Source organism: Callospermophilus lateralis, chromosome 11 (genome assembly GCF_048772815.1).
Source record: "Callospermophilus lateralis isolate mCalLat2 chromosome 11, mCalLat2.hap1, whole genome shotgun sequence".
In the NCBI taxonomy this organism is placed as follows: domain Eukaryota; kingdom Metazoa; phylum Chordata; class Mammalia; order Rodentia; family Sciuridae; genus Callospermophilus; species Callospermophilus lateralis.
Window position 1 is genome coordinate 115282747 of NC_135315.1, and position 25967 is coordinate 115308713.

Consider the following 25967-nt stretch of genomic DNA (forward strand, 5'->3'; position numbering starts at 1 on the left):
AAGGGTCCCCGCTGACCCAGCTCTGCCCACCTGCGGCTCTTTTCCCAGAGAGGACCGCGACCTCCGACGTACCCGGACCCTCCGCGGGTCTCAAATTTCAGAAGGAGCGCGCTCTCTGGGGCCCGCCCCTCACTTCCGGTCTGCGCTACCTTGGATCTCGCTAGATCTCGCGATAGCGTGTCTTCTCGCCTGCGGGAGCCACCCGGAACAACGCCCACGCGGGGCTGTGGGTGCTGGCTCTCCATTGGCTTTAGGGTCGAGTCTCGTCCCCTGGCCGGTTTTGGAGCAACTCAAACATGGCTATCAAGGCCGCCGGTTCATTTTCAACTGAACCCAGCCCGAAAGGTTCGGATTGGGAGGCGAGAGGTGGGGAGCGTCCGAGTCTGACCGCTGCCCTCGTGGGTCTCTGCCTTGCAGGGGTGATCCAAGGTCTCACAGATGCCAGTGACTTCCAGTTCTAGGCGCTCACTGTGCGGCAACACCGGGCTGTACCGTGCCCCTTGCCCACAATGATCCCAAGAGAAAGGCATGATTTTTTTTTTTAAACCCTTGTTATAGAACTGGGGAAGGAGTCTCAAAAGAATTAAGGAACCTGCCAAGAGGCAGAGAAAACGAGGTTGCTTAGGTTCGAACTCAGACTCGCTCCGGCTCTAAGGCCTCATTTCTGAGGTAGAGCAACTTCACTACAGGACCTTCACCCCCTAGATTCCTGGGTGACCTGAAGCTCAGTGAGAAATACCTGGGCTTTGGGTCCTCACAGACTGGGTGCATATGAAAATCCAGATAAGTCCTTTGTTCTGTGACCTTGGACAACTTTTTTTTAACCTTTCTGAGACTCATTCTTCAGCCGATAGATGGGGTAATAATAATACATCATAGAATTATTGTGAAGGTTAGATGTATATTCAGATCTCTCCATAATAAACTCCCAGTAATTGGAAACTATGGTTATTAATTATCTTTTAATTCTCTTACATGTTGTACATTGTTCAATGTGTAGGAAGTGCTTAGTAAACCATAAGTGAATGAATGGAGGAAAACGTGATTCTGGCCAGACACCAGGTGGTCCTCACCTCCAACCATTAATCTCTTCAGGGATGTAATACTATCTGAAAGGGCTTCCAGTGATAAATGTCTGTTCATCATTCTTTTCTCAAATAATGGTGTGGGTGGGGTGGAGAAAGAATATCAATCTGTTATTGAAGTAACATATTAAATAAAAGAAGTAGTAATATACTAGTAAGTGCACAAATTTTAAGGGCACTTAAGTTTTTAACCAAATGAATGCAGTGTAAGTAGGAGCCTGATGGGGAAACAAGATATTATCAGCTCCCAGAATCCCCTTTCTGGTCACTTTTTCCCCTGCACGGGTAACCACTCTCTTGCCTTCTAACAGCATACATTAGTTTTGCCAGACTTTGCTTTGGATTTAACTGGAATCCTATAGCCTGCACTCTCCCATCACATCCCAGAAATCCATCAGAGGAAGTCCAAAAAGAAACCAGTAGAGTTGCCTTTCACCAGGTCAAGTCTGCTGCCCAATGCCACCCATCTCTTCATCACCATCACCTACTGCCTCTCTGCCTGCCAGTGGCCAGCAGTCTGGCATACTTCCCTTTTAGTGTGTCTCTCTGTCTCTCTCACCACCTAAGGTGAGAAAGCACCTTAAGTTTTTTATTCTCAACTCTTTCATAAAGAGTTCCTACAACAGAGACAACTATGTCTCTCATACCCCCAATTTTTCCTTCTCCATCAAGAAAGCCCTGAGGAAGTGGAAATAGTCATGTCCAGCCTCATGTTATTCCAAAGAAGACTCTTCTGTCTGCCCCTTTCCCTTCCAGCAAAACCTCTTTTTCCCTCAGGGTAGTGAGCTCTTGAGGCTTCGGTTGATCCTGTCTGCATTCTGGTGTTCACCACAGTCTCCCAGCCCACCAGACATGTCTGTTCTGGAGCCCCATGGTGGACACCTGAAGGATTCCTGGTGCCATGGTGGTTAAAGGATATGGCCTAAGGGTGTGGGTGTTCTGCCTCAAGAGGGCAGTGTTGCCTAACACCACAAGGCAGTCCTGTCCAGAAACCCCATTACACAGATATTATCATCAAATCCATGTAACAAGAGGAGAGTAAGGCTTAGAGAAGTTTAAGGGATTTGTCTAAAGCCATGTAATTCTTAGATGATGGGCGTGTACCTCAAAAGTGCCATTTGATACAGGTCTAGAAGTCTGGGTATCATCATTCAATGGTACTAACAGGGACGAAAAAAATAGACTGGTAGATAACATATATGTTATATCTCATCCTCAAAACAATTCAAGGAGAGAGGTGTTTTTATTACCACATAGCAGGTGCTGATATGGAAATCCAAGGTCATGCCCACCCTCATATTATTCTGAAGAAACTCTTCAGTCTGCCCTTTTCCCCTCCAGCAAAACTGAGATAAAACTGATTCAACCCTTCTACCCCACAGGCTGATTTCAAAACCTGGCTCGCTCAACTGCTCAGTGCCACACTAGTCAGAAGGATTTTGACAAGCAAAGATATAAGTGATCATGTGTCTGGGACAGGACAGTGGGGCAACATTCCCTAGAAAGCCAAACACTACAAAAGGGTTGTTTCAGCTCACCATTACTGAGTAACAAACCACTCCAAAATTTAGTGGCTTAAAATAATTTTTTATTATCTCTCACAGTCATGGGTTGACTGTATTCTGCTAGGCAGATCTTACTTGGGGAGAACTCAACCAGTTACAGTTAGATGGAAGCTGGTACTGGACTATCTAGAGATCTGAAGGGTCTACCAACTTGACTCTCAAAGGTAGGGTTGGTATTTTTGTTTTGTTTTGTGTTTGTTTGTTTGTTTGTTTTTTCAATATGTGGGATTGAATCCAAGGGCACCTTGCCACTGAACTACATCCCCAGCCCTCCTTTTATTTATTTATTTTTGTGTGTGTGAAAAAGTCTTTAAGAAAAAAATTTAGTTAACAAAAAATTTAACAAGTTTCACTTAGCAAAATACACCCAAAAGGAAATCACAATACAAAGAAAGTTTTAAGTCAAGGCCTCACCAATTCCTACAGTATTAGTATTGTATCTCAGTTCTCAAAACTAACTTTAAAAAGCTTATTCTTAACCTAAAAATTTTAAATGAAGAAGAAGAAAAAAATAGAACAAACATGAGAAATGTTTCTCTTTGAATTAGGGATCTAGCACCTTTGAGTTCTCCAAAAAAGTACATCTCCCCAATGTGTTCACTGTGGTGTTGTGTAAAAGATCCACATTTAACATACTTAAAACTACTTTAACTCAGATAACATCACTCTGAAGTATACTACCAAAATGTTAATCAAGAAAAGCAGAAGAAAATAGTTTTAGTTTACTCAGTATCACATGCTAGAAGAAAAGTTTGCATGAGAAAACACTGAAGAGGTAATTTTTTAATCCAGATTTCACAAACTCATGATGTAAAATGGGTCCCACAGCTTTCTCTAATTATAAACTGCTTTCACTGCTTGTTGGCTGCCTATGAAAATTTGATTGAAATAACTCAAATGTTACAACAAAACTAGTAATATCCACCCATGCTGTTCTGACCGCTATAGCCAGCCCCATAACAGCTACTCACTGACTGGCTCTCCAGGCCACTATAGGTGGCCTGGGCAGCTGACACCCCCATGCCCTGCATCACCTGGCTGCTATAAACCCCATTGCTGGCCCCTGTTGTTGAATTCAGGATGAGTTCTATGTATCTGTGCTACATGTTGGCCCTGTCTTTTGACGTAGCTGCCACAGCTTCTTCATGGGTGGCAAACTCAACATCTGCTTCGCCCGTCACTTTACCATCAGGGCCAATCTCAATATGGACTCTCACAGGGTTGAGTGGAGAGAAGAAGTTGTAAATGTCGTTCTCTGTTGCTTTGTAGGGCCGCCCCCTCATGTGGACACAGTGGCCAGTGGTGCTCTGCACTGTGAATTCACCATCTCCATATCTATGGTCATACATTCCTGAGAGACAGTAACTGAGGTCTCTCCCAAACAGGTCGGTGGTAAAGCCGTAGCCATCACTCAGGCCGCTGTACTCCTCATAGCCCCCATAGCCTGCACTGTAGGCACCAGACCTCATCCTCTCCAGGCCCGCCTGCTTCTCGATACCAATGTACCTCCCAGCTGTGCCTGGCCGGTCATAGGTCCCCGGCCGCTGCACAGACATGAACTTCAGATGCGGATCAGAATATGACCTAACTTCCTCCTGACTGCTCTTAAACTAAACACTTCGATATACCTATGCCCTATTCTCTCCTTGTGCTTCCCTAGAGCCTTTTCAGCTAATTCCTGTGAGTCAAACTGCACGAAGCCCTCCCCTGTAATCTTGCCCTCGGGGTCCACAGGCAATGTGATCCCGTTTGGCACAATTTCCAACCCTGAGAAGAACTGAACGATTTCTTCCTTTGTGCATCCAAACGGGAGTCCCCGAAGCTGCACGAAGCCGTCATTGGCAGTGTCGGCGCTGTTTGGATCACTGTGCTTCAACACCCAACCCATCTCAGTTCTGTGCGACTTGAACACCTCCATGTACCGGTGTCCCATGCTTTCCCTGTCTTTTTTCAGGGCCATTTTTACATCATCTTCTGATTCAAGTTCAACAAAAGCCTCACCACTCTGACTGCCTTCTCTAGTGTAAATGAAATGGACACCTGCAACCCCATTGTGAATTGTGCAGTTGGAGAAAAAGTTCTGCACGTCCCCAATTGAGCAGGACCAGGGCAGGCCACAGAGTTTGACCACAAAACCTTCACCTCCCTCAGGGCCCAGCATCATGGACACTTGACAAGGCAGATGTCAGACAAGCTTGGGCACAGGTTTCTGTGGCTCAAGAAAAGATGGATGCCTTCAGTGGGAGACACTTAAAGTAGGTAACAAATTGTCCACTGAGGAAGGCAGGGCTGATTTCTTTCATCAAGTAAGCGCAGCTCGCAGCCAGAGAACCTCAAATTCCACGGACGCTTAGAAACGTAGAAGGCTCTGGGGAAAGTCCAGGTGCATCTTTTTTGTTCTTAACCTCTAGGAGCAGGGGACAAACGCAGAGACCGGTGCTCTGGGAACACGCGCCGCCATGTGGAGGAAGAAAAGGCCCTCCTTTTATTTTTGAAGTTGGGACAGCATCTCATTAAGTTACCCAGGCTGACCTCAAACTTTTGATCCTCCAATTTAGATAACTCTTTTTAATCGTGTGTCTCGCAACTCATCTGAATTGGCTGAAACAGATGGGGACTGTCCAGACATTATTCTCTCTCCAAACAGTCTTTCCATGTGACTTGCTTAAATTTTCTCACAGCATGATGGTCTTAGGTAGATGGAACTCAGACATAGTGACTGGCTTCCCCCAAAGGAACATTCCAAGAGACTAAAGCAGAAACTGCAAGAATTCTTAATACCTCTTCTCAGAAGTCATGCAGGACCATTTCCACAGCCTATATCAATGAAAATGAATCACAGGACCAGCCCAGATCCAAGGGGAGGGGACAATACAGAGGTATGACACATGATTCATTGGGCTCATCTTTGAAGGCTAATTGTTACAGGGGCTAAGGCAGGAAGGGAACTGCATGCAGTCATGCTTCAGTGGAACATGGCATGCAAGGGAGAAAGACAGGGGTGATAATGGCAGATGGTGGAGGTCTCAGTGATGTTCTCAGGAACTTGTATGTGAATATGCACTGGGGTCTTTAGCTGACCAGCATCTGAGCCCCTGACCTATGTTGGTGAATCCTCCTTAGAATAAGTCTTAGTGGGAAGTCAAATATTTGCTCCCCTGATCCTGAGCAGAAAGGGCATAGCCAAATCAGTGTTCCCACTTAGAACTTTGAACCTTCAGTAAGTGAACCAGGAAGGCAGAGGACTATTTATAATTAAGGAGCTACAGCCCCTGGAGCCCATGGGTTGTAGCTCCCAAAGCAGAATGCTCCTGAGACAGGACTTGGCTGAACAGGAACTAAACTGGGAAATTTTAGCTCTAGATCCAATAATAAGGCAATGAGCAAAACACCCAAAATCTGTGATATTGTTGCCAAAGACACATGACCACATCAAATCAGGAAACAACAGATAAACCCAAAGTAAGGGACATCATCCCATATAACTGGTCTGTAATCTTCTAAACTGTCCTGGTCATGAACATAAAGGAAGGCTTAGAAAGTGTGTCAGATGGGAAGAGACAACAAAGACATAATAACCAAATGTAAAAAAATTCTGGACTAGAATTTTATTATAAAGGATATTATTGGGCTAACAGATGAACACGGAATAAGGTCTTAGAGGCATTAGATAGTACTAATGCATCAATGTTAATTTTCTGGTTTTGAGTATTGTATTAGGTTATAAAGGAGAATATCTATTTGTAGGAAACATGTATTAAAGCATTAAAGAGTAATGGGACATTGTGTAGGCAGCTCACTCTTATGTAGTTCAGGGACATGGGAAGTTCTTTGTACCACTGTAACTTTTCTGTACCTTCAAAATTATTTCAAAAGAAAAATACAAAAAATCCTCACACCTAGGCACATTGTGCTTGGTACAAATATTAAAGTCAAAGGTGAAAATATGGAAGGTAGTCAACCTAATTAAATTCATAAGAATACAAACAGTGCTCCATATCAATTATTGTCACCATCAAACTTATCTGTTTGCTTTTTATATTGTGTATTAGAGAAATGTCCATATTTTTAGATCATTGTGCAAATGTAGTTTTTATTTCTCCACATTCAGTTTAATATGTTATGTGGGTTATGAATAAAATTAAATGGAGCTAACCCACACACACAAAAAAAGACAAAGACAAAGAGTGAATGAAGTTTCTGAGGCAGTGGAGAATGAGGAGGACTAGGCAATACATCATTCAAGGTGGTGGATGGATTGCCTACACCCAAGGATAGAGTGGTTACAGATATGCAATGTTGCAAAGACATCGAAAAGGACTGGAACTGAGAAAAAGGTGTTAAAATTTTTATAAATTTTATGTATTATTAATCATGACAACATCTTCGTACATAAGCAGCACAATACAAAATAAATCAGTTATTATAACTACCCACAGTACTGGATGTGCATATGGGTTTGAGGATGCTTCTTGGCTTTCCTGGTGCAGGAATTCAGGACTTCTCACTATAAATCATTGTTATTTTTAAAAGAAAATTCCAATAGCATAATCATAGCTCTTATCAACCAGATCTTCCAAAACCTAGTTTTAAAAATATTCTAATAATTTGATTTTCCATTTTGGGTCAAAATGTTCTGCACATGGAACCATTGCTGTGCCCAAGTAATATGGGTTCGTTATAGACAAAGGAAAATGCAAATAGAGAACACATTTTAAATCACCTACAATCTCTCATCCAAAATAATTTATTAGCATTTGATGCCTATTTTAGACTTCTAAAATGGAAATCGCATCTATACATTTTTGTTGCAGTAAAAGAGGGATCCTGCCCCGTGCTATGTTATGTGCCTAGCATCCTCCTCCCCAATGTAGAGCAAACACTGTCTCAGTCACTAAATATACTTCAACCACCTTTTTTTTTTTTTTTTAAGAACGCTGCGAGGAATTCCATTGAGCAAACGGGCGGTGTCTTATGTAATCATGTTCCTATTTTAGGACTTTTACGTTGGGCGCGGAGCGAAGGTTCGCAGGATGTGCGGTCCGCGCTCCGACGTCTAGGGAAAGAAGCTGGGAGGTCTGGGAACTGTTAGGTCGCTGAACAGGGTTCAGTATGCAGGGACAAAGGAAAGAGGGTCAACAAAGCTGTGACGGGCGGAGAGCACAGGGCCTGGGATTTGGAAGCGAGGCAGAGAGCAGGTAGTTCCCAAGAGCAAAGACACTGAATGGTGGAATCCGAGACCCACCTGACTGGAGCTAGACCTCCAGCCCCCCCGCAGCTGGAGGGTGGTCCAGGCCCTGAAGTTGGTGCGCTGCAGCTCTGCACCAACAGAGGGCGCCGTGTCCTCATCCGTTTGTGGTGGGCGGCTCCCAGCTGTCGGCCAGATGTGGACAGCTGGACTGTGGTAGGCGCGAAGCTCTACCCGAGTCCCTGCAGAATAGCCGGCGGGGGCAGAACGAAGAAGGGACAGCAGTGGGCAAGGATGGTGGTAGAAAAATCCACTGTCGCTGCTCTGTAGACTCCCGGATTGTCTTCTGTAGAAATAGGAAGCTTCTTTCCCAAAGAGGGCGCCGTTTTTTTGATTCCCACAAAAGGCGCTGGCAGCAGCCCTGGGGCTGGCTCAGAAGACCTAATTGGGTCCAATGGGCGGGGCGCGGGACCAGGAGAGACCCACGCGGCAGTCGGCGGCGGGAAAGAAAGCTGGTCTTGAGGGCCTTGAACTTTTTTGAGTATGCAACCTGAGATTCCAGACGCTCCAACATACATGCACGCAGGCGTGAGCGCGCGCACCAGATCTTCCCAGAGCTCTGTCTGCCCTCGGTGCCGTGTGCATTCACGGAGTGAAAAATTGAGGCTCTGCAGGACCGAGCACTGAGAGACCCTTCCTCCCTATCCTCTAGAGTTGAGAAGTGGGGCTAGAGGGCCACAGCTAACAACCCTAGGACCAGTGATAACCCCAGGATCCCCACCCCTTAACTTGCCTGTTGTCCCCACTCCCAGGCACTCCTCAGGCTCCAGGGTAATCAGCTGCTGCGCTCTGCTGTAATTGCTGGTGCAGACCCGGCCTGGCGGAGGACAGGCGGGCGGGCGGTGCAGGGGCGGGCGAGGGGCTTAATTGCAGGGCTTCTGCAAGCAGTCTGGGCCGCAGCCCCACCTGGGGGGAGGGGACAGGCCCAGAAGCTCAGCAGGCCCGGCCTTGGAAGAAACCTTTTGGGTTGGTAGTTGGGGATCCCTTCTCTGAAACGGTGAATTGGGGCGTTGAACCCCAGCAAGGGTGTGGGGTGGGGGGCGGTGAGGGAGGGAGAATGCCTGGCAAGAGCTGCAGGACGGGGACCGATTGCAGACTTCCCACCCCAACCTCAGAAGCCCCATTCGTCTTGTCCGAGACTCCTCCCTTGTTCTGACCACCGCTGCTCCCCTTTCTGCCGCCCCCGTCACCCCCCTTCTCATATCCCCAGGGCGCTCCCACCCTAGGGAAGAATGTGCCCTTCTAGCGCACCCTTGCCATGGTAACGGCACACCCCCACCCCCGCGTACCACAGCGGCGGGGCCTGGCCCAGCGGGCTGCAAAGTGTACGTGTGGTGGGGCGGGGGCGCCTCCCAGAGCGGTGGACACACCTCGGCTGTCCTCGTTGCCACAGCAACCAGTGGCGTTTGGAAGTATGCAGCCGCAAAATGGACAGGGGCTCTCTTCACTACCCCTTACCCTTCTACCACACCAGCAGGGGACCCCAGCTCCAGGGAAAGACACCCCCTCCCCAATTTCAAGGAAAAGGTCCAGAGAGGGATAGTGGAGTGTCCAGGCCTCTAGGACTCCAGAGGCGAATCCAGGAGAAACAGGCAGCCTGAGGGTCCCAGAGAACCTGGAAAGAGAGCCCCTGTCACCAGCTCTGTCCCCCTCCCGCAGCAGAACCCAAGGGGGGCGCTGGCAGCAGGAAGCCAGGGAAGAGCCCGGAGGCACGCTGGCCCCACAGCAGAGCGGTGATTACAGGGACCTGTCCCTCCCGCCCCCGGCTCCCACTCTCATTAAGTCATTTTTTCCCCTGTTGGAAAGTCCCCGTGCAGGAGCTGGGGCGACCGCAGGCAGCTGCCGGCAACCACATGAGAAGGGGGGGTGAGAGGGGATGACTTGGGCCACGAGACTAGGGCCTAGGCACTCTCCAACGTGGAAGGCCCCCTGCGGGGGTGGCTAGTTGGGTATGCATTAATTCGGGGGAAGGAGGGAAGCCTGGATGACCCTGACCTTGCTTCTCATGGGGTATTCCCATGGCCCCCAAGTCTACCTTTGAATGCCTCTTCCCTCTTACCCCAGGTTCCTTGGGTGCCTGAAAAGCCAGAAGCCTAGGTTCTGATCCTACTCAGCCTGACTATCTCCACCTGACCCTTAACCTGGGCACTGCCTGCTGATCTGTCCAGCACACTCATTCCCTATTTGCTCCCTCACTCCTTTGGGGACAATCTAGATCCAGTAGGATCTACTACTACTTCTGCCCACAAGAGCGTGACCTAGTGTCCACCAGGTGAAATGTATTGGGGGTAAAAGAGGTTCTTTTCTCCTCTGAATGATCTCTGCTCACATTCTGTTCCTATTTCTAAGGCTCACCCTGATGTTCCCCAAGCTGTTGGTAAGTTCTCCTCATCTCAACTCTACCTTCCCACTTAATTTCAGCCTATTTCCCCTATTTCCAATATGTACATCAATACCCTTCAGCCAGTATGCATAAGCCCAGTGCCTCTCAGACCCCATTTCCCCATCCCCCATCACTTTCATGTCTCCCTTTAGGACCCTTGCAAAGTCCTACACACCCCTTTTCATTGTGACTCTAGCCTTGGTCCCAGGACTCAACTTCTGGCCCAGGGAGAGGATGGGAGGATGACCAACACCCTATACTGTCCCTTTCCAAACTTTTCCTCCCCTTCTTTATGGCTCAGGCTGACATAGATCACCATGACCTCACCCCTAGAACAGGTCCCCTCCCCTACAGCTCAGTATCCAGCCCCCGTCCCCCTTGCCACCCACCCTTGCCTCCAAGGCAGCATGTTCTACAGTGTTGGGGCTCCTACCTTATTCCCCCAACTTGATCCTAGAGTTCTCACTTCCAGTCCGTCCCCCCCATGCCCCACACCCAGGTCTGTCCTGCATAAGGCTGGGAGGCAGCAGAGGGTGAGGTCAAGGCCAATGCCCTACTGGACACTACTAGGGGTGGGGGTAAAACCCCCAGCCGGGCCCTAGGGACTCCAGTTCCCCCAGCCTGCTTCTCCTTCCTGGGATGGGAGGGAGGAAGGGGGCAGGGAACCCAGCCCCCACAGCCCTCTCCTGAATGAACAAGAGGAAAGGAATGAGGCAGGTGTGTCTGGCTGCTCCTGCCTACCCCTCCTCCCTGGGGACTCTCACAAGCCTGCCTGTCTTTGGGGGGATGGGGAGAGAAACCCTGTTCTCCACCGAGGCAATGGAATTGAGCCCTTGGAAGGGTCTCCTGCCTTGGGCATGCCTGGGAGCTGCTGGGGTGCCAGCAGAGGAAGCACAGGGAGCTGCGGCCAGCTAGGGAAGGCAAATCTCCCAGTTGGAGGGCCCACAATGGGCATCACCCTGATAACCTCCTTTTCTTTTTTACTCCACCCATGGGTAAGGAGACATGGAGCAGAGGTAGGGAAATGTGGGGGATTTTTGCAGGCTAACAATTGGGGAACAAGATTTTGTCCTTGTCTTATTTTATCAAGAGGGATGCCATTTGCGAAAAACAGGCAGCCAGCAGGGTCCTTAACTGTGAGCATAAGGAAGCCTGGCTGAAATAGTTAAATTGTTCTTTCCCTGACATCCTGAGGGTCTGTTCCAGAAAATCATCAGATCTACAACAAGGAGAATACAACCCTGTACCAAACTGCCAGATCAGCAGGTCCTGATGGGGGCATGACCTACTAAGAGGGATTATTGACCTGCCAAGGGGCACCCTGAGCTGGGGCTCTGAGGGCACCAAGGCCCAGGAAAGATGGTCCCCCAGATCCTTATTGACATACCCTGCCTCTCCTCCTGCGCACTCAGGAGCCCAGAGATCCAGACAATGAGTCTGCAGCCCTCCCCCACCACCCTCTTCCCAGCCGCACCTCCTGGCCCCACCTGCTCCCCGGGAGCTGGGCTGGGTTGAGCTGGGTCTTGCCCAGGATTATTCCTCTCAGAGTGCCTCCTGTCTCTGCCGACGGTTGCTGCTGGGCACAGCCACTCGCCCTGGCTTGTGGCAGAGGGCTCAGGCACAAAGTGGGCGGTTAGAACTCTGGCACAAAAGACCCTGCCTGGATCCAGTCCCTTTCCTACATATACACTGCCTCCATCCCGTCCAGGTCTCATCTCTGGTTTGGAAATGGCCTTCTAGCTGTCAGCTTGTCCCCCAGTTCTGCATAGAACAATCCATGTAGGAACCAGACCATGACACCCCCTGCTTAAGACTCTCTGCAGGTTCCCATTCCTCATAAATAAAATTCCAACTCCTTAACTAGGCCTAGAAAGATACATGATGTGACCTTTGCCCACCCTCTGAGCGCCTCTCTTGCCCATCAGTCCCTTGATTTCTTCACTCTAATTGCAGTGGACTCTTTGCTATTCCTCCAATAAGCAGAGGTCTTTTCCTCTTGGAACTTTTTCATTCCCCAGGCCTCTGCCTGGAAAGCCTTTCCCCTCAACCTCCATGAGGCCCTCTTTTCTACCTCACAGATCTCAGCATGAGTACCATGACTTCTGAGGCCTTCCCTGACCCCTGGTTTTATCAGAAGGGGTCCCCCTCTCCACATCCCTGTACACCCAGCACATAGCATTGTCTGAAATGACCTTGTTTGTGTGTTTCCTGGTTTATTGCGCATCTCCCTCAAGAAGAATGTAAACTCCTTTAGGGCAGGTGCTGTGTCTCTCTCTTATGCACACCTGTATCCCGGAACTCCCTCCCCATAGAGAGTGCCACAAAGAGAGTGCAAAATAAATATCTGTTAAATGAATGATGAGGGAAATGGTAAGGGGCAGAGGCCAGTGGGTGAGGATGACTGGGGCCTTTATATAGAATTACTTCAGCTCAGTCATGTCCAGTTTTTCTTTTTAATCTTCCTCCCCCTGCCCATCAGCTTCTATCCATTCCCTCCCACTCCAGGGGAAGGGGAGAAAGGATGGGCACAGACAGGCCTGAGGGGCTGGGCTGCCTGCTTGTGTGTCCTAAGGTATGGGGCAGTCTCCAGCCCAACTGAGCTGTGTGAGCTTAGGACAGGAAGGAGGGAGGCAAATCAATCCTAAAGCCCACAGAATTGAGCAGAGGGGTTGATTTGGAAGCCCTGGACTGTCCCTTGATTGCAGAACTGGGAGTCCGTCTGAGATCCTGTGGTCCAGTCTCTCCCAGGAAGCCAAGGTGCTCTGGGCCAAATCGCAAGCGCAGAGGCCAGGCTCCAGGAGGGGAGCCTTTCTTGGAGCCCAGGGAAACCTGTGCCGCTCACTTGCAAACGCTAACCCACTCGGTGATGCGGCACTCTTCGCACACCACGAAACAGCACCAGTGGAACCGGCAGTGGCAGCGCTCACTGCGAGTCTGGCGCAGGATGTTGTGGCCGCGGCCGCAGCACATGCTGCCGCAGCCATCCGGGCCCGCGCTGCTCTTGTTGCACAGGCGGCCCACGGTGCCTGCCGAGTCCAGGCGCGGCTCGCGCTCGCAGAAGTCGGGCGATTTCTCGAAGTAGACCAGGTCGGCGGGGCTGGCTCGCCGGCGCGGCACAGGAGTGCCCGGGGCGGGCGAGGGTGCTCCCGCGGCGCCTGGCTCCAGCTGGCCGCCGTTGGGGTTGTGCGGCCGGATGAGCGTGGCGCGGTGGAAGCGGTTGCGCAGCAGCGCCCCCACTGCTCTGAACTCGGGCGTCACCTGCCAGCAGGTCTTGAGTTGGCAGCTGCCTGACGTGCCGTGGCACTTGCACTTTCGCCGCATGTTCTCCATCACCGCCTGCGGAAGAAGGCACGGTGAGGAGTGACGCTGGCGGCCGGACCCCTGCCCTCCTCCCACTGCTGAGACTGGCCTTGGAAATCTCAGAGGCTTTTGAAACCAGCTCCCATTGTACAGAAGCAAAGACTGAGGCCCAAAGTAGGGGCCCTACAACTCCCGAGTTAAGCAATCAGAATTCCTCTGCCGGCTTCTCTGCTCTGCTCCCATCCACCTCCAACAGGCTAGGCCATGGGGAAATTTTGTCCTTCCTGCTCCCCACTGTTCCCCTCCTCTCCTGCCAGCCTTTCCTGCAGCTGCAGGGAGCCCTTGGGGGCAGGAGGCTTTTGCTTCCTGAGGAAGGGGATCCCAGATCTTCAGGGAAATTCCCTCTTCTTCCATTCCTGGGGTAGGGGCCAGGAGAAGGGGGGTGCCAGTCCCACTAAATGCCAGCCCCAAAGCCTCTGGGCTCACTCCAGACTGTGAGCTGGGCTGGCAGTGAGTTTGAGAAAGCCCCATTCCACTGCCACCATCCCCAGGTCTTTGGAGGATCCAAAGCAAGGGGACAGGAACCTGGGAGACCACCCCTCCCATTATGCTGACTGGGACTAATTCAGTCTTGTGCTGAGTGCCACTAGGGGTCAAAGTTCTATCTGAATACAGAAGGAACCCCAGAGAGGGCCAGGCTCTCAGTCCTGTGAAAGTGGAGAGAGGTTGCCAGGCCTCCAGGGGAGGTACTTAGAGGAACATACCTGCCCCCTGACTAACTCTTAACCAGTCTAGGATCCCCTCCCAAAGAACTCCTTGGCATTGTCCCCACAGGAAGGTGGCCCCCACTTCATCCCAAGACATATTCTCAGGCAGGGACAGCAAGGATCTGGGGTCCTATGGCTGGGCAGGAGGGCCAAAAGTGAGGGACCCTGCCCCTGGGGCCTTATAGGGCTGTGCAGCTTGCATATGGTGTCAGCACCACATGAGAACCAGCCCCATGCCTCCCCTCCCCAGGCCAACAACTCCAGAACATCTGCTTCCCACAGGCAGCAGCCATTAATTAAATAGTTTAACAAGGACGAGGAGGAGGCACTGTTGGTACAGGCTGGGATGGTATGGAAGCTTGGGGAAAGAGCCTCATGCACAGGGCAGGGTTGGGTGGGAGCTGGACAGGATCTGAGGGTGGGCGTGCCTCAGTTTACCCCACCTCTAAGTGAAGATGGGAACTGCTGGATCAGCTGGGAGTCTTTGTGGAGGAAGAAGATGAACTGGAGCAGGCTAAAAGTTAAAGGGAAAGGGAAGTGAAGTAGAGAATGCTCCCCAACAGAGTTAAGAAGAGGGCAGGAACAAGGATGGAGCAAACTGAGCAGAGTCCAGAGACGGAGTGGGGATAGAATGGCCAGGAGAGGAGTGTGCTGGGTCACCATGAGGGCCAAGGAGGCATCAGAGTGTAGACTTCACACTGAGTGTACAACATGTGCAGAATATAGAGTCCACACTGAGTGTACCATGTGTCCAGAGAGTAGACTCCACTCCACAGAACAAGCAAGCACAGGTTCAGAGCTCAACTGCCTGGGCATGGATCCTGCCTCTACCACTTTCTCACTAGTTACATCAACTCTAGCAAAGCTTCTTTGTCCATCTGTGCCTCAGTTCCCATATCTGAACATGAGGTTCATAATAGTGTTCACATCATAGGTGGTTGTAAAGATTAAATGGGCTAATATGTAATAAGATGCTCAGGACAGGGCCTAACACACAGTAACCACTCAATAAATGTAGGCTCCTATTCCTTTTTTTCCTTCCTTCTCCTTTTTATTTTTTCATGTATTTCTTTAATTTATTTTCAATGAATATTGGAGGGGAGAAAGGATGAAGGCAATCATAATACAGGTCCAAGGGGGCCCCTAGAAACCTCTTATCCCCTTCACTTTCCAGGAATCCCCCATTATGGACTGGGAGAGGAGGTCGGAGTCACATGGAACCATGAAACATTAGAGCTGGGGGACCTGACAATGATCTAGTCCAACCTTCTGACTCTACAGGGGAGTAGAAAGGGTGACAACCCAGGCCTAGATCCCTGAGGCCCTGACTGCCAGCTCAGTCCTGTCAGGTGATACTGGAGAAAATGGAGGAACAGACTGCTCAGCAGGGTGTGCTGATCCCAGGTAGGGGGCAGGGTCATTTCATCCCTGTATTTCCCAGGTCAAGTCCAGTGCCCGGCATAAAGTAGATCCTCAAGTCATGCTTGCTGACTGAATTAGGAGGGGGCAAAGAAAAGGGATTTGGAGCAGGTCTAGGGGTCAGAGCTCTCACCTGCCTCCCAACTCGGTTGTTGTGGAGCCTCATGCGCGCGTGGATGTCTCTGTGAGGTTCCCGGGAGTCCAGAAAGTCCTTAGAGAAGCGCTCCCCGAAGCCCACGTCAGGGCTGCAGCCGCCCCACTCCCAGGAGTCCTGCAGGCCAGGGATGGCAGGGGGCAGGGCGGGGTGTTCCGGGACCCCGTGGCTCAGCCCCTTACCCCTCTGCAGCGCGTCCAGCTGCAGACGATGCAGCTTGCGACGGAAGGCCTCCTCGTCTCCGCGCCGGGATGCGTCGCAGCCGCATGCCCGCAGTTTGCCCAGGGCGCACGCATTGGACACAGCGTGCACCACCCCAGCTGCTGCGATTGCGTAGGCAAAAGCGCTCTCTCTGAAACCTGCGAGAAAACAGATTCTGATGCGGCCTCGACATCCGATCCCCCTGCCCAGCCTGCCCAGCCTTAGCATCAAACAGAGAAACTGAGTCCCAGTTTGGAGGGTCTGATATAAAGACACAGAGGAAGGGAGGGAGGGAGGGAGGGCGAGCAGAAATTATAGCAGAAGCCAGGCCTTCTCCACACAGGATTCAAGGTGAAAGGGATAGTTCTCCTTGATAACACACTTGTTACACTGCCTTTCCCTTTTCATTAACATCACCCAAGCAAGTTCAGAATTCTTGTGCTTAAATCTCTCCTGTAGGGCAGAAAATACCTGGTAAACACATTCTTTTTAAGATCAGGGATTTCATCTATTACCTTTCATGGTGATATCTGCATAAACTACCCTGCAGTTTAACCTAAAGAATACATAACCAGTGATGGAATTCCAGTCCCCAGGGATGCCAGTGGGCAGGAGGATAAGTAAGAGAAGATGGTCTCCTCCTAAAGTGACCTCCCCCAGATTGCCTGCCAGTGTGCACCCCTGGTAGACCCAGCCCAGAATCCTCCCTGATAGTCCCCATCCTTGTCCACAGGACACACAGTCACTCAAGAATGGGTACCTCCCAGCTGCTCTGCCTATGGTAGAGCACTTGCCTAGGGTACATGAAGCCCTTGGGTTCTGTCCCCACTATCAACATAAAAAAACAAAATCCTTTAGATCAGTTAAAGATGTTTGACGGATGATAGAGGCAAGTCCAGCGTCTTAACTGGCGCCTGGCATATGGTACAGGGGAAGACACCTTCTGCTAGGTGCTCGGGAGATATCAAGGCCCTTCCTGACCCATGTATTCTCAGTGGCTCAGATCCAGGCCATTTACTTGTCTGCACTGCTTTCCCTCTCAGTGTTCCAGCCTGAGCCTTCCTCTTGGAGTGCCCGTGGCAGAGGGAGACCTACTAGATCTCCTATCTGCAGGCTACTTCTTGCTTATTCTGCATCTGAGAAAGGAGAAGATGGACCAGTCTCTGGACTTCAGAGAGAGGTTAGGAGTGAGAGAAGCCAAGAACAAGAATAGCCCCGACCCAGGGAGGAAAATGCACCAGTGCTACTATGATCCCCTAAGAACCCCCAACCTGGCAGGAGGCTGATGACCTCAGCAGAGGCCAGAGATTCAAAGGAAACAAAGACCCCGTCTGGGTTCTTCTACTCTGTGCAGCCTCACAGATACTGGAGAACCAATCAGGATGGACCACTCCTCTAACTCTTACCCCCTTATCACAGAGCACTTTCCTCCTCTTTCTACCTAGACAAATGATGATGATAAGATAAGATGGTTAGTAGTTAAGAACTGATTTCTGGAGTCAGATTGCCTGGGTTCAAGCTATGTGACCTTGACCAAGTGATTTAACCTCTTCAGTTTCCTCACTTGTAAAATAGAGTTGCCTCATCCAAGAATTAAGGGAGTTATTAAATTTAAAGGCTTAAAATAGTGCCTTATTCATATTAGGTACTACATAAACATTAGCTATTATTGAGAAGGTCTTCCTACAGTCTGACTTCACTCACTTCTGCATTTTAAGGTCTTTTTTTTTTTTTTTTTTTTTTTTTGGTACCAGGGATTGAAACCAGAGGTGTTTAACCACTGAATCACATCCCCAGTTCTTTTTGTAAATGTAATGCTTTGAGACAGAGCCTTACTAAGTTGCTGAGGCTGCCTTAAGCTTGCAATCCTCTTGTCTCGGCTTCCTGAGCCACTGGGATTTTAGGCATGTGCCACCCTACCCAGCAGGTAACTATTCTTTGTTTCCCCCTGTTCAAGGACAGAGCCCAGCAGTTCATAACCCATTCTAAAATAAATCATTTGGGCTACTAGCAGCTCATGAAGCTCCCTCTCTATAATCTATTTCCAGCTCATGGCATCTCAGTATGTTTTTTCATAAGGAGACTAGCTATGATCAGACAGAAAGGGATGGGGACTGGGTTGGAGACTTCAAAGGGGATGCTGGGAATTGGCAGGGGAGCAGAAACTGCTTTGGGTTGGAGGGACCTGGGGAAGAAGGATGGACCAAAGTCCCTGGGAAGCACACCCTGCATTTATCCCTTGCCTTTTATCTTTGGAACTTTGAGCACTTCTCTTATTACGGAGGAGTCATTGGCCCAGTCTAGGACACATGGCAATATTCAGGCCTCCAGAGCAACTTAGAAATCACCCTCCACACACCACAGCCACCACCAAATGCACATGCACTATGCAAAATGAAAAAGCCCAAGGTCACAGGGGTTATGAAGCTGGATCCAGTTCCAGTAGTGACAACTTTCTGCTGAAGGACACTAGCTCCAAGGAAGTTTTGACGCTTAGAAAGAAACCCAGGTAACCCAGTTTCCAGTTCCTAAGACCCTGTGCACATTTGGCACTAGGAAAGAGCACAAGGCTGATTTGGGATCATGTGCAGGGTCAACCACCATCCCCCAGGCTCTGCCACATTCAAGAGCAGACCCATAGGAATCTGGAGAACTGTAACCCATAGCCCTAAAAGAACATCCCTGTCCCATGCAGTTCAAGATGCCTTCCCCCACATGGCCTCTGACAGCTGTCACAGCCACGTGTAGAAGTGACCAAGCAGGGCCTGTATGGCCACCCTCTGCTGCAGGCATCCAAGCCTCATAGAAATCCATCCTACTTGAGTCTGCCCCCAGCTCCTGTTTAGGGCCCCAGTTTCGGTCCTGGCCCCGACTGTCTGGGGCAGACGCAGGCACTGTGCCATCTGGCCAGCTGAAGGGGGAAAGGGGTGGGGCCATGGCCAGCTGGGCTGCCCGAAGCAGAAGGGGGGGACTTGTTAAGATGCATAATTAGCCGCCCTGCCTTTGATCTGGGACAGGGACTGCCAGCATGTAAGTAGAGTCAGCTGCTGCTACAGGCTGCAGCCAAGGCCTGGGAAGGGGCTGGATGCAGGGAGTCTTAGAGGGCAAGGGGCAGTGAGAACTAGGAGGGGTTAGAGAAGCCCGAGCCCTGAACATCCAAGTCAAAAAAGGAGGAGAGGGGAAAGGTCTGGTTTGCATCCCCTCCATGCAAATAATCTGCGCTTGCTCTTGTGCCTGGGCAGAGTGAGACAGCGATAGAGCAAGAATGAATTGAGTGCATGTGGCAACACTTAGGCATGACACTCAATGGGGCTACACATTTGCACAAACATGGGTAGGTGTGTATGTGTGTGTATGTGCGTGCACATGACATTTTAATTTCTTAGAATACACTCTCATTGGGGTTGGGATTGTGGCTCAGTGGTAAAGTACTTGCCCAGCATGTGTGAGGCACTGGGTTTGATTCTCAGCACCACACATAAATAATAAATAAAGATCCATTGACAATAAAAAACTATTTAAAAATATTTTTTTAAAAAAGAATATACTCTCTTTGCACCAACTCATCTTTGGCCACAAGTGGGAATTCACATTGGCCTTGGAGCTTGGAAGACAGTATGGTAGGAGGCTGGGTGCACACTCTAAAGTCAGCTGGCTACATGGAGTCCTGGCTGTACTGCTTGCTTATAAGCTGTGTGACTAATGACAAGTTATCCAACTTCTCTTAGTTACATTTGTAAAATAAGGCTAATAGGATTTACCTCCTGGGGACTATTTGAGGACTCTTCAGCATGGATAAAGTGCTTTGAACAATGCCCATCACATGGCAAATACTTAGTACATGCTGGCTAATTTACTGGGTGTCATTAGAATAAAAGAATAATAATAGAATTAGAATAATAGTTAATCCTGTTGTGCCTCAGTTTCCCCCATCTGTGTGCCACTGCACACATGCTCCAAGCCCTGGAGGCCTGGATGTAAAACCATGATTCCCTGAGAGGATGAATATTAAAGGTAGGTGGGAAAAGAAAGTCAGACCTTGGAGATGAAAGGTTGGACACTTACATTTCTGGTTTCCCTGGGGCTGGAGCCTGGCTAGCTGCAGGGCCTCATGCCCCCTCTATGCATCCATTCCAAATGGGTATGGGCCTTAGGGAGGGCAGTGCCCAAACTGTGTGGGAGCTCCCAGGATCTTCTCTGTGAATCTACTACATTCTCTTCCATCTAGCCTCTCCCTGACCTCCCATCCTTGCCCATCCCTGTGCCTGAGCTCAGGAGCTCCCACCTCACATTTCCTTCCTCTCCCCATCTCCTGAGTGAGGAATGCCTCATGTAACAGGTATTATACTGGGGCTGGGGATGTGGCTCAAGTGGTAGCGCGCTCGCCTGGCATGTGTGCTGCCAGGGTTCGATCCTCAGCACCACATACAGACAAAGATGTTGTGTCCGCCAAAAACTAAAAAATATTAAAAAAAATTCTCTCTGTCTCTCTCTCTCTCATCTCTCTCTTTAAAAACAAACAAACAAACAAAAAAACAACAACAATAACAAAAAACAGGTATTATACTCAGCACCCCATCCAGGCACCAGCCTGTCTGGGTCCTCAGTACAAAAAGCTGGGGGTACCAGTGCCCTCATTACTTAGATCATTGGTGCCCTTGGGTTGGGCAAAGCTGCCAACATGGGCTTGCATCCTCCATACGTGCAGCTTTTTTCTGACCCTCTCTAGCCCCCTGGAGGCCTCTATTCCTGTCCCATCTTCCCACCAGGCTGCAGCACCTCTCTTTGGCTAGGTAAAGCCTGGGTATGTTCCCAGGCTTGTTGAACCCAGATGTATCTTTTCCCCTCCCTCCTTCATCAGTCCCATCCCACCAGCACAACCCATCTCAGGGAAGATGACAGAACCACAGGACAGTAGCAGCAGTAAAGAAGACCCAAGGAACCACCTACCCCAAGCAGTCTCTGAAACTGAAACTTGTCAAAATTTAAAAAAAAAAATCCACTTTAAAAGAAATCCTTTGGCAGCTTGGGTCAGAAAAGGGGTCAGCTCCCTTATATTCCACCTGGGGGAAACCGAAGTCACCTGACTCTCAATGGACCCTGAAAAGGAGACTCAGATAAGACCACCAGGGGCTGGTTGCCACCACAAGCGGCCTCCTAGGGTTCGAATTTAGCTAGTTCTGGAGGCGACAGATCAAGATGGACCAGGAAATAACGCTAGAGGAGGGTGGATCCAGATGTGAAGTGGAACAGGGGCTAGTGGAGGCCAAATGGAGGTGAGGTGGGGGAGTGGCAGTTTTCTTTCCGGAAGCTCAGATTCATTTCCTCCGGAGAGGGAGAGATAGAAATGAGCAACGACTGAGGGAGAGATAGAAATGAGCAACGACTGTGTGCGGGGCTGGGGGGGGGGACAGGGAGGGGGGACAGTGAGGGGTCAGGGGCGGGGGTGTTGCAGAAGCGACGAAGGTAGGTCTGCACAGGCAAGAAGCCCAGCCCCTCTGGCGGGGCCCAGAAGCCACCGTCCCGCCCCCTCCCCGCGCTGGGCGCCGCCCCGCCCGGCTAGCCCCGGCAAGTCTCCCCCCTCCACTCCTAACCTCTCCCCTCACCCGTCCCCCCAGCTCACCTCCTGCTTATTAAACTGTGGGTGAACCCAGGAGCGCCTGGCCCCGCGCCAACTCAGCGCGGTTCCACCACTCCCAACTCGCCCCCAGTTTCAGAGACCCCCAGTTTCTACATCAGGCCTCACAGGACTGATCGGAAAGCAACCAGGACGCCTGGGTTCACTCAGTCTAGAGGGCACGGGAGGACCAGAGGGGACCCGAGGCCGGGGAGAGGGCTGAAGAGCTTGCCCTGCCTCGCCTCGCCCAAAGCGTCAGGGTGAGAACCTCAGCGCCTGGCCAAGCCCCCAGTGAGCGGAAACCCAAGCATGGGATGCGGACCCTCTCCTCCAGGGCCGAGGGTTGGGGAGTACGCTGCTGCGGGAGCGCGGGGGACCTAGCAACCGGACTGCGGGAGCGGGCATGCCGGGCAGTGAGCGCCGGCCGGGCCTGGACTGGGCCGGGAAGACACTGACGCCCCCCACTCGGGGTCAGCGGCAGGGCCGGGCGGGGCGCGTGGTGGGAGCTGGGCCAGCTGTGGGCTGGGGGTCCCCAGCAGCCGCCCCTGGACGGTGGGAAAGGATCGGGCGCGGGACAGGAGGGAGGGCTTGCGGGGCAGGGGGGCGCCCTCTTGGAGAGCGGCGCGGCTGGGGCCGGGAGCCGTCTGCCGCGGCCCGCGGGGATTAGTTCGCGGCTGCATGCCGCCACACGTGCCGGGCTGGGCTCCGCCGGGGAGAAACAGCGCCCCGGGCGCGCGGGGGAGGGAAGAGGGAGCGCGCAGAGGGGGGGCGGGCAGCCGGGGTTGGGCTGGGGGAGGTTGGGGTGGCCCCTGACTTGGAGGCCCAGGGGACACATGCAGGAGTCCTGGTAAAAACCAAAGGTCCTAAGTTGGAGTACCTAGGGGCCTGACTCCTCCAGAAGCCCCAGGCTCCAGGTATAAGGGTACCCCTTCTCATCCACCATCAGCTAGAATTGGACAAGGCCCAAGGAACTAGGGTCACAGAGACCCCACACTGTCCTATGCAGGCTGCCGAGAGAAGAGACACATACCCAGCTAGGCAAATCCAGGAACCAGGGCCCCCATCTTGCCCCAACGACCTGATTCTGGCTCCAGATGCCAGGCCAGAGGTGAGAGGAATCAGAAATGAGTAATAAAACCACCTGCTGTCTTCAACCCAAGCTGAAGTGGTCTCTGAGCCACTCAGAAGTCAGGAGAGGACAGGGAATGGGCTGCCACTCGCCTGGGCTGTGAGGGGAACAGGGGTTGGCAGAGCTGTCAGGCTTGCTGGTCTGGAGCCACCGCGCGCACAAGTAAGCACACACCCAGAGCTCTGATTCAGAGAGGGTTTTTGGGGGTGGTGAGGATGACACAGAGGCTGGTGGTGTATCCGGCCAGCAGAGCTTCTGCATAAGTACAGACCATTGATTTACCTGCCCAGGCTCCCCGACTTGCACTATTTGGCAGAATGTCATCCTTCTTCATGCCACTGCTGAGAACCTTCTCACAGGCTCTCCATTCTAAGTGTAGTTTACTAAAGTAGAGGGTAAATTGAGGCAGGTGACAGTGCAATTTCCCAGACTTGAGGGATTTTGGTGTTAGTGACAAGGCCAGATAACCCAGGAGTCTAGTTCCCTATTATGAATGAAACCTGTCACCATTGGCCAGAGACAAATCTGTCCCATTTGTCCACCCCGTGACTTTTCTGAGGCTAGAAAGAGGCAGAAAAGTAGCATGGCTGGCAGATGTGAGGGGTCAGGGACTACCAGCTTGAGAGTGTAGATTTTGGATAGATTCTGGGATGGAGGTGCTGGATGGGACGGGAAGGGGAGCAGGGGTGAGTGGCAGCTACCTCTGCTGAAGATGGGACTCTCATAAGGGATCTTGTTTCGAGTCTCCAAGCTAGAGCAGTTCCAGCGCTGGTCCCAGAACTGGTGTTGGCACTCGTGGATGGCGATTTGGATGCCCTGGATGGCTGAGGCGGCCACGTCAGGGTGACGCACACACACCTCCATCTGCCGCCGGCTCAGGCCAGGCAATGTCAGGCAAACTGTGTTGGCGTTGAGCACAGGCTCCGGGGGAAGGTGGAGGCCCAGGATGTCGTTGGGTGCTGATCTGCAGGCATGTGGGGTGGGGTGGGTAAGCGTTTTGGGGAGACCTTAAGGACCCTATTTAATAATACACACTCTCTCCCAAAGGTCATAATCACTCTGTGCTCCAACTCCCACTTCTAAAGGCTGGGCCCCTCAGTACACTCCTAAACATTTTCCTTTCCTTGACCTCCTCACCATCATCCCTTCCAATGCAGCCCACCCAGCTGCACACCCACACAGGCAAACATGTGTAAATGCACACACATCCCCTATGCCTGGCTATGCCTGTGCACACAGTATTTTATGAGTACATCCTTAGGCACAGATGCCTGCATACACAGGGCACCCCAGAAGCCCACTCTTAGAGCATGTTCCAGATGGTCACAATTACACAGACACACTTTCTGCACACACTGTGGTGAACATACAGACCCAGGAACTCTTACACACATGCACACTTCATCAGACATAATTACATACACACATTCACACACGTTTGTCTTAACATACCCGTGAACTCACACTCACACACACATACACTACTGCTATTTACCAGCCCAGCTTGCTAGGATCACTCTATGACACAGTCTTTTCAGCTGTAGTCACTCACTGACCCCATCTGGGATACCTCCTCCCAGCCCCCCAACTCCTACGTGGAGGGAGGAAGTTTGAATTTTCTGCTGGGGTAGGGGTGGGGGTGAGCTCCCCCAGAGTGACGCTCCAGGCTGGCACTGCTCCCCTCACATACACCTCTCCCAGCTGCCATCACTCTCTGAGCACTGCCCTGTCTCCCTGCACTGCCCATATTCTATCACCAGTCCAATCCCTTCCTAGGAGAGAGCTCACTGTCTTCACTGGGGCACCCGCACTTTCCAGTGGCCTTGTCCCTCCCTCATTCCAGGGTCCCTGCCCCAGCAAGAGCACCAGAGGCCCCTGCCCCGGGGGTCCCAGCTCTCCAGGAGGGCGGAGCGTGAGGTGAGGGCTCACCTGGGCACAGCAGCAGCCAGCAGCAGTAGGAAGAACAGGAGCGCGCAGAGCGCGGGCCGCGGCTGGGGCCAGGGTCGGAGCCGCAGCCAGGGGCGAGGGTGGGCGCTGTCCATGGCGCGCGGGCCGGGCCGTGAAGGGCCGGGAGTGGGGGGCTCACAGCCCGGTGGGCCTGGCGAGCCAGGGGCGGCGGCGCATGATCAGCTGGGGTCGGGGCGTCTGCGACACGCGACACACAGCTCCGACAAGACTCGGGTCACGGCTCCGAGAGCAGACGGGGCCCGCCTCCCTGCTCCATGGGGTAGCACCCCCGGGCACCGCCCTCGGGGGTGGGTGGGGGAGCGGGCGAACCGGGCACCTCCTGGCACAGGGGTCCGGGGAATTTCCCAAGGCCCCCTTGCGACAACTCCTGGTGCCTGTCGAGAGTAAGGGGGGGTCCCGGAGGTACAGCGGGTGGGGACTCGAGGCCGGGGTGCCTGGGAGCACCCCAGCGCAGCGCCGCGAGCCTGTGCTTCCGAGGTGAGCGAGGCAGGTGGCGGGGGGCGGGGGGCGGCGCTGTGCCTGGCCCCACAGCCTGGAGAGTAAGTGACTGTCCCGGCTCAGGGAGCGCTGCCGCCTCCCTTTCTGCGCCCCCCCCCCCCCCCGCCCCGTGTAGTGTCTAAGGGCTCTACCCCACGTGACGTCACGACAGGGGTGGTGTGGAGGCGTGGACGAGTCCCGAGGCCACGGCGTCGGTTCAAGACTGGGCGGTGGGAGAGGGCGTGCTGAGGGCGGAGGAAGGAGAGGCGTCGGGGTCTGTGCGCCCTGCGCAGGGAGTTGCCTGTGCGCAGAGAGCGCTGGTTTGTGCGGGGTAGGTGTGTTGCCGCGAGGTGTGTGTGCCCGCAGAGACGCAGCTGCCGGGAGCGCCCCACCCCACCCCAGCACACACCTGCTGGGACGAGATGGGAGGGGCTGTCCTCTCCCGGGTTCACCCTCCCCTACTTCTGGAGGGACTTCCCGGAGCCTGCCCTGCGAGGCAGGCTGGGGTCCTGCGGAGGGGTTTGGCAGCCTTTGGCTCTTTCTCTCCTTTGCTGCCTGGCTTAAACAGGTGCCTCCGGCTCCTGGAGACACCCTTTGCCCCTTTACCAACTGAGGGTAAGCCAAGGAAAGGAGAAAATGCTTGTTTGGAAGCCT

The 25967-nt window shown here is 52.1% G+C and overlaps 1 protein-coding gene and 1 pseudogene across 1 annotated transcript; both read right to left on the reverse strand.

Annotated features, from left to right (window-relative positions):
- Positions 1–3561: 3561 nt before the first annotated feature.
- Positions 3562–5062, reverse strand: LOC143410772 (heterogeneous nuclear ribonucleoprotein F-like; annotated as a pseudogene).
- An 8057-nt stretch (positions 5063–13119) lies between these two features.
- Positions 13120–24910, reverse strand: LOC143410396 (protein Wnt-10a-like). Its single transcript, XM_076871236.1, has 4 exons — positions 24798–24910; positions 23570–23832; positions 15901–16280; positions 13120–13617 (listed from the first exon to the last, which is right to left on the reverse strand). Exons 1-4 carry the CDS (start codon positions 24908–24910, stop codon positions 13120–13122), a joined length of 1254 nt encoding a protein of 417 aa, XP_076727351.1.
- Positions 24911–25967: the final 1057 nt, after the last annotated feature.